The sequence below is a fragment of the Ranitomeya variabilis genome, chromosome 1 (assembly GCF_051348905.1).
Source record: "Ranitomeya variabilis isolate aRanVar5 chromosome 1, aRanVar5.hap1, whole genome shotgun sequence".
Classification (NCBI taxonomy): domain Eukaryota; kingdom Metazoa; phylum Chordata; class Amphibia; order Anura; family Dendrobatidae; genus Ranitomeya; species Ranitomeya variabilis.
The window spans coordinates 879,649,818-879,662,429 of NC_135232.1; the positions used below are offsets into that span (position 1 = coordinate 879,649,818).

At 46.1% G+C, this 12,612-nt stretch overlaps 1 protein-coding gene across 2 annotated transcripts in view; it reads left to right on the forward strand.

Annotated features, from left to right (window-relative positions):
* The window catches only part of BANK1 (B cell scaffold protein with ankyrin repeats 1), an 828,100-nt gene that overhangs the window by 759,372 nt on the left and 56,116 nt on the right, over positions 1 to 12,612 (forward strand). For both annotated transcript variants that reach the window (XM_077277945.1, XM_077277934.1), the window contains exon 14: positions 2,982 to 3,035. In XM_077277945.1, coding sequence (XP_077134060.1) covers positions 2,982 to 3,035 — 54 coding nt within the window. The remainder of the gene's footprint in view (positions 1 to 2,981; positions 3,036 to 12,612) is intronic.

The following is a 12,612-nucleotide window of genomic DNA, read 5'->3' on the forward strand; positions in this document are numbered from 1 at the left end:
GTAGTCTGCCCAGCACACACAGCATGGCGCGCAATGAAGTGACATCATTGCGCACTGGCAGTGTCAGAGGGGAATGATGGGGGAGAGAGTGTCATCTGACGCCCTCTCCTCCATTATTGTTTTCAACTGTATCGGCATCTGTGATACCGATACAGTTGAATGTGGCGTGTGCTGGAAGGCAGCAGTGGTGGTGCAGCGAGTAACAGGAGGAGCCTGTGCCCACTGCTAAAGAGAAATAAATATTCACTGCTCCATATGCCTATGGGCGTGGGGGCAGTGAATATTCATTTCTCTTTAGCAGTGGGCACGGGTATTAGTAACAGAAGCTGGCTCCTGCTTCCGGTCACCCGCTGCTCTACCGCTGCTTCCCCAGCGCATGTGGATCGCCCCCACATATAAGGGCAATGGGGTACTCGGCACCGGGTCCTTCAGTGCTCTGCGGGGATGTCACGGTGGCCCGACCCGGTCCGTGGCCCTTTGAGGGGCGTCCAATAATGGAAGTAGTTTTTATGATTTTTGGGAAAGGTCTTTAAAGGGATAGTTTGTGATGCCACCTGTGGTATTCAGTCAGGGTGACCGACGCTGCTTAGGGGTCCACTGGGGTGATGTGATGGCAGCTAGATGGTATACCTTCCCACAGGTGAAGTGTATCCCCAGGGCTTCCCAGAAGTGTAGATGGTGATGGTGGACGATGTAAAGCGCAGACAATAATGAGGACACAAGGTTGCAGTCTCTTTACCTTTAATGGAGGCTTCAGCATCCACAGTCCAGGGTACAGACCACAGGGTAGGCAGAGTCCGGCCGGTCCGAAGGCAAATCCAGAGTCCCCTTATCCAGGTGGAAATCAGTAGCCTTCCTACTAGCGCCTGTGTGTTGTAGTACCTCCCTGCTGAGCTTCCCGGTAAGGTCCTCACAACTCTTGTAGATGTTCTAGATGTTATTTCTTCCTCTCTGTCCCCCAGAGGGTGTGGATAGGACAAAACCCGTATGACTGATGGCCTGAGGCTTGTTTATAGGGACCCTAGAGACGCCCCGACCCCCACAAGTTGCCACTGTGTCTTCTTAGATATTAAGGTCGGGCAGCCAACTTGGAATTGACTGTCCTGCCGGTCTCTGAAGTAAAGCATAGAGACAATTACTCCCTCGGTGTTCCGGCCACCGGCTACGTGCCTCAGAAGGAGGCAGCCTATTTCAGGGCACAACTCCTCCTGGTGTTTTCTCCTTGTGCTATGACTTCGTTTCTCACACTCTACAACACAGTTCTCTTCGTGTCCGTTCTTAGGATGCTGCTGCACGTGGGGCAGGCGCAGCTCCGTGTCTTTCTGTTCTAGCTAGACCTCTGACAGGATCCCACCCCTGCCAGGGTGTCTGCCTGACTGGTGTTGCTTGGGCAAAGCCCAGCCAGCTTCTCTCTAACTTTCTATTCAGCCCACCAGTTTTACCCTTCTGTGAGGAGTGCCCTAGTAGATAGGAGCAAGGCTCCCCCTGGTGGTCTGGAGTGTGAAGTGTGGTGTATGGTTTGTGATACCTGGTAGGAAGATCTCCTTTATTACTTTCAGACGTAATATCACTCCCCCTGGTGGAAGAGCGACATTACTGCAATGACCAGGACTCTGGCGCGCTGCACATGCTGCATTCAAATGTATCGTTATCATAGATGCCAATACAGTTGAAAGCAATAATGATGATGCTCCCTCCTACTTCATTCCCCTCTGACACTGCTGGTGCACAATTACGTCATTTAATCGTGTGCCATGCTGCGTGTGCCTGGCACCAGGCACACCTGACTCACGGGCCCCATAGTAGCTGCGTAGCATGTCGCTATTAGCGACATGCCACTGGCTGGGGGACCCTAGGGCAGTGGGTCCCTAGGCAGCTGATGGCTCTATATGCCAGCAGATGTCAGTGCCTGGGCCCACGGGAGTATCCACTGGTTCTCCGGTGGGCCAGTCTGACCCTGTTCTCAATACTGTCTGCTTCTTCCTGGGGACTACCAACTGGGACAGCTATATCAGTGACCTGGTCCTTGGGTTGCTCCTTTTTGTCTTAACACATAACTTTTTTGTTTTTTAAAGATATTTTTTATTTACAGAAATGTGGCACTGCTATGGGTGTGGCCTGTGTGCCTTCATACTCGAACCTCTTTTTAGGGCACTGGGAACAGGGTTTATTCATTGATGTGGGGGCACCGGTAAACAACGTAAAGCGAAAAAAACTAAAAAAAAGTCAAAACTGAGGTTTTTTGGTCACTGCATCTCCCAAAAAGCTCCAATGAGAATTGGTGAAATATCATATCAACCCAAACGATATTAATGAAAACATCAGCAATGCCATGAAAAAAAAACACAAAAACAAGCCATCACACAGCTCTAATACATAAATAAATTTAAAAGTTTCTGGTCTCAGAAAATGGCGATAGAAATAGAATTTTTGTTTACAAACTTCAGAATTTGTTTTCACAACTTAAATAATTAAAAAAAAAAAATCTATGCGCAATACCATCATCTTACTGAGTTGGAGAATCAGCTTTTCAGGTCATTTTTTACCATATTGTTAAAACAAAACACAAAAAGAAATAACATAACATTTTTTCCCATTCTAACCCTCTTGGACTTTTTGTTTCCATTTCTAAGCACATTACCGTACATTTTATGTTAAATGAATTGTATTTTTCAAAACTACAACTTATTCCACAAAAACAAGCCATTATTTGGCTATGCAAAATAAAAATGTTATTGCCCTTGGAAGAAGAGAAGGAAAAAAATTAAGTGAAAATTGCCTAAAGGGTTTAAGGTACCCTTAGAGAGGGATGCATAAAGTTGGTGACAAATTCCTTTTTCTAAAAGGTTAGGGTCATAGAGGCAGATAGAGTGTCAACAGGCCAAAGTCCAGTACACTATATGCACATGATTCAATGTATTGGCATGAAATGGCAATTTTTATATAAAAAAATATACTTCTAAGATTATGTCTTTGTTCAGTATTTCGACAGAAAGAAGAGGAAAAGAAAATATACAGCACTGGTCTATATCAAGGTGAGTTCAACTGTTTGTAATCTATTAATAACAAAATGTTATTTTATCTTTGATTGAATTTGCTTTTTAAATAATCCCCCCTCCCTGTAAAGTAATACTTTGACTGTTCATTTTATATTTAAAATATACAGTAATTACGGAGTTATAATGGGATAAAAGTAAATCATCATTTTCCTTTTATTGTATTCTAATGGCTTAGAATCTCATACAAGTAATATATACTATATATATATATATATATATATATATATATATATATATATATAGATAGATAGATAGATAGATAGATAGATAGATAGATAGATAGATAGATAGACTATGAAACAATAATCTGTGCAAGCAGAAAATATCGGATCCAAGTCTCTGACCAAAAAAGTTTGTAAATTGTAGAATCACCACTGTGCATATAAGGCCGGAGTCACACTAGCGTATAATATGTACAAGTGCTATGCGAGATAACATCGCATAGCACTCGGACCAATGTTAATCTATGGGGAAGCTCACATCACCGTTTTTTTTCTCGGGCGTATTTTACGTGTGAGTGAAATCGCAGCATGTGATTTTATGCCTATATTGGACGAGTCTTGTGAATGCAAGTCTATGGGTGCAAGAAAAAAATGCAGAGTGCTCTCCTTTTTTTACGCATCGGTGTCCTTTGAAAAGCCAGTAATTCATGTGCGGTGTACAGTAAAATTGCAATGACAGGTTAGAATAGAATAGATTGAATAGAAATATTCATATAGAATACATAAATATATACATGTCAGTAACATATATATATATATATATATATATATATATATATATATATATATATTTTGCACAGAAAGATAGATAGAAGAAAAGCTGGTAATTCATCTGCCGGCTTCTGTATAATCACTGCAGCGGCCGACATTTTTGAAGAGATGGATTTCATACAGTAAATGCAAATAGAATAGGTAGATCTATAGAGCTCAGTGACAGACACAATTAATGCAATGTGTGTGCAATTCCTGGACATGTATTTAATTAATAAATGCACTGTCATTTTCCCACAGTCCAGAGTTCACCGCAGTTCAGGCTGTGAGGGAGCGCAGCTTCAGTGACATCACCGCTAGTCACTGAAGCTCCGCTCTCAGCAGCTCATTCACCAGTGGTTTTCAGCTGGGATGGTCGCATCTTGGCACCGTCCAGGTTGAAAAATGTATATCCCCCAGATATGGATTACGGCGGACACAACGACAGACAGGTATGGGTATATTGTTGGTTTGTTATTTTGCTTTTATTACAGGAGATCGAGGGCTTTGCAGGAATTAGGTGTGGTTATAAGTATGGTTTAATTAAGAATATTAAAGGAGTCGATGTCTTTTTTTTTCTTTCAATTAAAGGATTTTTTTTACTAGGTGCCTGTGTTTTCTTAACAATTTGACTATAGGGTTAGTAATGGCATCTTATCTTAGAGATTGCACCTTTTCTGGGGCGGCTGAGTGCTGATGTTTTTAGCCAGGGGGGCAATATTCATGGCCCCTTCCTAGGCTATTAATATCAGCCCGCAGCTGCATAACCTTTACTGGTTGCTAATTCTAGGAGGACCCCACATCATTTTTTGGGGAGCTCCCCTATTGTAATAGCCAGTAAAGGCTAAGTATACAGCTGTGAGCTGATATTAATAGCCTGAGAAACTCCATGGGTATTACCCCTTTCCTAGGCTATAAACATCTGCCCCCAGTCTCTGTCTTTCCCTCTGCTGGTTGCGAATATTGCGTGGGAGCCCACGCCCTTTTTTCCGTAAAATAATTTTGTATTAATTAAATACATGTCCAGTAATTTTCACACACACTGTACTTATTGTATTTGTCACTGACATTTATAGATGTACCTATTCTAATGTATTTACTGTATGTAATCCATCTCTTCTATCCTGTCGGCTCTTGCAGTGATTTTACAGAAGCCATCAGATGTATTACCGGCTTTTCTTCTATCTACCTTTCTGTGCAATATAAATGTATATATATGTGTGTTACTGACATGTATATACATATGTATTCTATGTGTATATTACTATTCTATCTACTCTATTCTAATATTCTAACTAGGGTTGAGCGACTTTCATTTTTTTAAGATCGAGTAGGGTTTTGGGAAACCCGATTTTGTCCAGAGTCGAGTCGAGTGCAGTCGGCCGATTATCGCTAAAAGTCGGGGATCGACCGAAACACGAAACCCAATGCAAGTCAATGGGGAAGCATAGTCGGCAGTGAGTGGAGGCCAGGAAAACACCTACAGTGCCCATTTTAATGCCAAAAACATCCATTCTTGTTTCTGAAGCTTGCCAATCTTAATTAACTGTATAATAATAGTTGGGCATAGGGAATTGGGGGAAAGTTGTGGGGGGAGTAGGGCTGGCTCAAGTTTTTCGTGGGCCCAGGAAATGCGGACTACGTCACGGCGGTGTTGCAGGGAAAGGTAAGTATTTAAAAGTTGCAAGTGCTGTGATCCTGAGCAAGCAGGGGGGGCCCACTCGTTCGCATTGCCACTGGCACAGGGCCCCTCAAAGTACGGCGGTGTGTTTGCATGGCGGGGGCGCCTCCCACCAGCAGCGACACTTTTGCGTACTCTGAGGGGCCCTGTGCCAGTGACGTCGCCAACGAGTATGCCCCCCCACCTGATGAAGGAACCTGCACTTTCATCTGCACCTTCCTCTTTGTCCCTGTGTAAGGTGGTATAACATGCGGGAAGGGGAACCTTACTTTCAGCAGGGTCAGATTCTGGCTGTGTAGAGTACAAGGGGAATGTAGTGGTCTAGGTCAATGTACCAGCAGACTCATTTAGCAGTGGCTGGGCAATGGGCAGGATGAGGAGGAAACAGATATAGGGCCAAAGAATAAAGTAGGCTACATGCAGTTCAAAATTGGTAACAGGACTAAACAGGCGGCATTGCTTTGTTCAGTGGAGTAGCAAACCCAAGAGCAGCAGACACTGTTTCAAGGGCCTAACCACACTAGTAGGCCAAATGCAGTTTAATATCTGATAGTATAGGGCGAAAGCCAGAATGTGGAAGCTCAGCTTTGTTCAGTTGAGGACAACACCAGGGAGGGGCAGACACCTTTAGTAGGCCGGAAAAGCCTATTGCATTTTTTAAAATGGTAATTTGGAGCAGAAGGTTGAAGCTCAGCTTTATTTAGTTGAGGGCAACACCAGGGAGGGGCAGAAGCCGTTAGTAGGCCCTAACCACCATTTTTTTTTTTTTTAAAACCACTTAATGAGAGCCGGAAGGTTGAAGCTCAGCTTTATTTAGTTGAGGACAACACCAGGGAGGGGCAGAAGCCGTTAGTAGGCCCTAACCACCATTTTTTTTTTAAAACCACATAATGAGAGCCGGAAGGTTGAAGCTCAGCTTTATTTAGTTGAGGACAACACCAGGGAGGGGCAGAAGCCGTTAGTAGGCCCTAACCACCATTTTTTTTTTAAAACCACTTAATGAGAGCCGGAAGGTTGAAGCTCAGCTTTATTTAGTTGAGGACAACACCAGGGAGGGGCAGAAGCCGTTAGTAGGCCCTAACCACCATTTTTTTTTTTTTTAAAACCACATAATGAGAGCCGGAAGGTTGAAGCTCAGCTTTATTTAGTTGAGGACAACACCAGGGAGGGGCAGAAGCCGTTAGTAGGCCCTAACCACCATTTTTTTTTTTAAAACCACATAATGAGAGCCGGAAGGTTGAAGCTCAGCTTTATTTAGTTGAGGACAACACCAGGGAGGGGCAGAAGCCGTTAGTAGGCCCTAACCACCATTTTTTTTTTTAAAACCACATAATGAGAGCCGGAAGGTTGAAGCTCAGCTTTATTTAGTTGAGGACAACACCAGGGAGGGGCAGAAGCCGTTAGTAGGCCCTAACCACCATTTTTTTTTTAAAACCACTTAATGAGAGCCGGAAGGTTGAAGCTCAGCTTTATTTAGTTGAGGACAACACCAGGGAGGGGCAGAAGCCGTTAGTAGGCCCTAACCACCATTTTTTTTTTTTTTAAAACCACTTAATGAGAGCCGGAAGGTTGAAGCTCAGCTTTATTTAGTTGAGGACAACACCAGGGAGGGGCAGAAGCCGTTAGTAGGCCCTAACCACCATTTTTTTTTTAAAACCACTTAATGAGAGCCGGAAGGTTGAAGCTCAGCTTTATTTAGTTGAGGACAACACCAGGGAGGGGCAGAAGCCGTTAGTAGGCCCTAACCACCATTTTTTTTTTAAAACCACTTAATGAGAGCCGGAAGGTTGAAGCTCAGCTTTATTTAGTTGAGGACAACACCAGGGAGGGGCAGAAGCCGTTAGTAGGCCCTAACCACCATTTTTTTTTTTTAAACCACATAATGAGAGCCGGAAGGTTGAAGCTCAGCTTTATTTAGTTGAGGACAACACCAGGGAGGGGCAGAAGCCGTTAGTAGGCCCTAACCACCATTTTTTTTTTTAAAACCACATAATGAGAGCCGGAAGGTTGAAGCTCAGCTTTATTTAGTTGAGGGCAACACCAGGGAGGGGCAGAAGCCGTTAGTAGGCCCTAACCAAAGTTGAAGGCCAAATGCAGTTTAATTTCTGATACTATAGGCCGAAAGCCAGAAGGTGGAAGTTCCGATTTAGACAGTGGAGGACAATTTGAATTAGGGACTGCAGACAGACTTAGTAGGCTGTCCCCTGTGGACCATGCATCCACCACATTAACCCATTGCGCCGTAATGGACACGTAATCTTCCGTGGCCATGCCTACAGGTCCATGCGTCTGTTGTCAGGTGCACCTTTGTACTCACAGATTGCCAGAGTGCATGGACAATGCGGTCTTCTACATGCTGGTGGAGGGTTGGGATGGCTTTTCTCGCAAAAGAAGTGTCGACTGGTTAGCTTGTAGCGTGGTACAGCGTAGTCCATCATGGCCTTATTAATAGTAAATAAAATATATAACTAGGCTCTATGAACTTTTAAATAGGTTCCAGGGGTACACGGGCAGCATTGGTGTGGTCAGTGGAGGAGTATTGCAAGTAGGGGCTGCAGACAGGCTATCAAAGGCCTAAAATAACAAACAGTAGGCAGTCATGGCAGTTTTACATCGGTTACATGGATACACAGGCAGGCACTCCAGGCAGCATTGTGCTCAGTGGAGGAGTATTGCAAGTAGGGGCCGCAGACAGGCTATCAAAGGCCTAAAATAACAAACAGTAGGCAGTCATGGCAGTTTTACATCGGTTACATGGATACACAGGCAGGCACTCCAGGCAGCATTGTGGTCAGTGGAGGAGTATTGCAAGTAGGGGCCGCAGACAGGCTATCAAAGGCCTAAAATAACAAACAGTAGGCAGTCATGGCAGTTTTACATCGGTTACATGGATACACAGGCAGCTAGGTGGTGAGTGGAGGAGTATTTAAAGTAAGGACCGCAGACAGGCTATCAAAGGCCTAACATAACAAACAATAGGCTCATGGCAGTTTTACAGCGGTTACATGGATACACGGGCAGGCAGCTTGGTGGTGAGTGGAGGAGTATTTAAAGTATGGACCGCAGACAGGCTTCGAAGGCCTAACACAATAAAATGGGCTGGCTGTAGGCACTTTAAAATTGGTTCCAGGGGTACACGGGCAGCAGTGGTCTGGTCAGTGGAGGCCTAGTGGAAGTATGGACCGCAGACAGGCTTCGAAGGCCTAACACAATAAAATGGGCTGGCTGTAGGCACTTTAAAATTGGTTCCAGGGGTACACGGGCAGCAGTGGTCTGGTCAGTGGAGGCCTAGTGGAAGTATGGACCGCAGACAGGCTTCGAAGGCCTAACACAATAAAATGGGCTGGCTGTAGGCACTTTAAAATTGGTTCCAGGGGTACACGGGCAGCAGTGGTCTGGTCAGTGGAGGACTAGTGGAAGTATGGACCGCAGACAGGCTTCGAAGGCCTAACACAATAAAATGGGCTGGCTGTAGGCACTTTAAAATTGGTTCCAGGGGTACACGGGCAGCAGTGGTCTGGTCAGTGGAGGCCTAGTGGAAGTATGGACCGCAGACAGGCTTCGAAGGCCTAACACAATAAAATGGGCTGACTGTAGGCACTTTAAAATTGGTTCCAGGGGTACACGGGCAGCAGTGGTCTGGTCAGTGGAGGACTAGTGGAAGTATGGACCGCAGACAGGCTTCGAAGGCCTAACACAATAAAATGGGCTGGCTGTAGGCACTTTAAAATTGGTTCCAGGGGTACACGGGCAGCAGTGGTCTGGTCAGTGGAGGACTAGTGGAAGGAGGGAGCGCAGAAAGGCTTCAAAGGCCTAACATAACAAACAATAGGCTCATGGCAGTTTTACAGCGGTTACATGGATACACGGGCAGGCAGCTTGGTGGTGGTGAGTGGAGGAGTATTTAAAGTAGGGACCGCAGACAGGCTATCAAAGGCCTAACATAAAAAAACAATAGGCTCATGGCAGTTTCACAGCGGTTACATGGATACACGGGCAGGCAGCTTGGTGGTGGTGAGTGGAGGAGTATTTAAAGTAGGGACCGCAGACAGGCTATCAAAGGCCTAACATAACAAACAATAGGCTCATGGCAGTTTTACAGCGGTTACATGGATACACGGGCAGGCAGCTTGGTGCTGAGTGGAGGAGTATTTAAAGTATGGACCGCAGACAGGCTTCGAAGGCCTAACACAATAAAATGGGCTGGCTGTAGGCACTTTAAAATTGGTTCCAGGGGTACACGGGCAGCAGTGGTCTGGTCAGTGGAGGCCTAGTGGAAGGAGGGACCGCAGACAGGCTTCGAAGGCCTAACACAATAAAATGGGCTGGCTGTAGGCACTTTAAAATTGGTTCCAGGGGTACACGGGCAGCAGTGGTCTGGTCAGTGGAGGCCTAGTGGAAGTATGGACCGCAGACAGGCTTCGAAGGCCTAACACAATAAAATGGGCTGGCTGTAGGCACTTTAAAATTGGTTCCAGGGGTACACGGGCAGCAGTGGTCTGGTCAGTGGAGGACTAGTGGAAGTATGGACCGCAGACAGGCTTCGAAGGCCTAACACAATAAAATGGGCTGGCTGTAGGCACTTTAAAATTGGTTCCAGGGGTACACGGGCAGCAGTGGTCTGGTCAGTGGAGGCCTAGTGGAAGGAGGGACCGCAGACAGGCTTCGAAGGCCTAACACAATAAAATGGGCTGGCTGTAGGCACTTTAAAATTGGTTCCAGGGGTACACGGGCAGCAGTGGTCTGGTCAGTGGAGGACTAGTGGAAGGAGGGAGCGCAGAAAGGCTTCAAAGGCCTAAAATAACAAACAATAGGCTCATGGCAGTTTTACAGCGGTTACATGGATACACGGGCAGGCAGCTTGGTGGTCAGTGGAGGAGTAGGGACCGCAGACAGGCTATCAAAGGCCTAAAATAACAAACAATAGGCTCATGGCAGTTTTACAGCGGTTACATGGATACACGGGCAGGCAGCTTGGTGCTGAGTGGAGGAGTAGTGCAAGGAGTGTCTGTCCCAGTACTCCCAAAATATAAATAGATGTTAATGTCTCGCAAAACAACCAAAACAAAAAAAAAGATGGCATACTTAGGTACAGGGGTGGGCTCATCTGCTGTGTTTCTGACATAGTAATTTGGCAGTAACTATTTAATGGTGCCAATATAGGACACAGACACAGACTACTTTAAGTTGCATCATAGATGTCTACAAATTTGTATTGTCAGTGCCAGACATTGAATGATGTCAGCGAATAGACTAAAGATTGGTGGAGCTGTGCGACATAATTTTGCACGTAGTAGAGCCCAGTTTGAGCTGGGGTAGGGGGGAACTCTCTTGAGGCCGGCGGGACCGCCCCAGGGCCACTCATGTTACAACGGTGTGTCTGACGTTGGGTGCGCACCACCACCGCCAGAGACACTACATTGTACTATGAGGGACCCAGTAGCAATGCCGTCAACCAAAAGCGAGCACACCCACCTCTTCAGACAAACAGCAGTCTCACGGGTGCTTGCGCCAAGTCGCGATACCACGGCCCCGTGTGGGGAGTTTGGCCATTTAGGGAGGTGTAAACATGTCGTATGCTGTACAATCTGCAGCAGCAAATTAGACATTAGAAAAGTAATTCACAGGCAAGAGCTTTTCATAGGAAAGCTAGGTGTCGGCCGGGCAAGGTGGGGCAAAAGATTTTGAAATCCAGTTGTGGTTCATTTTAATGAATGTTAGATCGTCAACATTTTGGGTAGCCAGACGAGTCCTTTTTTCGGTTAATATTGACCCTGCAGCACTGAATACTCTTTCTGATAGGACACTTGCTGCCGGGCAAGCAAGCTCCTGCAATGCATATTCTGCCAATTCTGGCCAGGTGTCTAATTTGGAGGCCCAGTAATCAAATGGGAATGACGGTTGAGGGAGAACATCGATAAGGGATGAAAAATAGTTAGTAACCATACTGGACAAATGTTGTCTCCTGTCACTTTCAATTGATGCAGCAGTACCTGTCCTGTCTGCGGTCATAGCAAAATCACTCCACAACCTGGTCAGAAAACCCCTCTGTCCAACGCCACTTCTGATGTGTGCACCCCTAACACTCCTAGTCTGCTGCCCCCTGGAGCTCGTGTGAGAACGATCACGTGCGCTGTGTGCTGGGAATGCCTGAAGCAAACGGTCAACAAGAGTTGATTGTTTGGTTGCTAATATTAGTTCCAAGTTCTCATGTGGCATAATATTTTGCAATTTGCCTTTATAGCGTGGATCAAGGAGGCAGGCCAACCAGTAATCGTCATCGTTCATCATTTTCGTAATGCGTGTGTCCCTTTGTAGGATACGTAAGGCATAATCCGCCATGTGGGCCAAAGTTCCACTTGTCAAATCTCCGGTTGTGATTGGTTGAGGGGCAGTTGCAGGCAAATCTACGTCACTTGTGTCCCTCAAAAAACCAGAACCCGGCCGTGACACGCAACCAATTTCCTGTGCCCCCGTGAAAGTTTCCGCATTAAAAATATACTCATCCCCATCATCCTCCTCGTCCTCCACCTCCTCTTCGCCCGCTACCTCGTCCTGTACACTGCCCTGACCAGACAATGGCTGACTGTCATCAAGGCTTCCCTCTTCCTCTGGTGCAGACGCCTGCTCCTTTATGTGCGTCAAACTTTGCATCAGCAGACGCATTAGGGGGATGCTCATGCTTATTACGGCGTTGTCTGCACTAACCAGCCGTGTGCATTCCTCAAAACACTGAAGGACTTGACACATGTCTTGTATCTTCGACCACTGCACACCTGACAACTCCATGTCTGCCATCCTACTGCCTGCCCGTGTATCCTCCCACAAATAAATAACAGCACGCCTCTGTTCGCACAGTCTCTGAAGCATGTGCAGTGTTGAGTTCCACCTTGTTGCAACGTCTATGATTAGGCGATGCTGGGGAAGGTTCAAAGACCGCTGATAGGTCTGCATACGGCTGGCGTGTACAGGCGAACGTCGGATATGTGAGCAAAGTGCACGCACTTTGAGGAGCAGGTCGGAGAACCCAGGATAAGTTTTCAATAAGCACTGCACCACCAGGTTTAAGGTGTGAGCCAGGCAAGGAATGTGTTTCAGTTGGGAAAGGGAGATGGCAGCC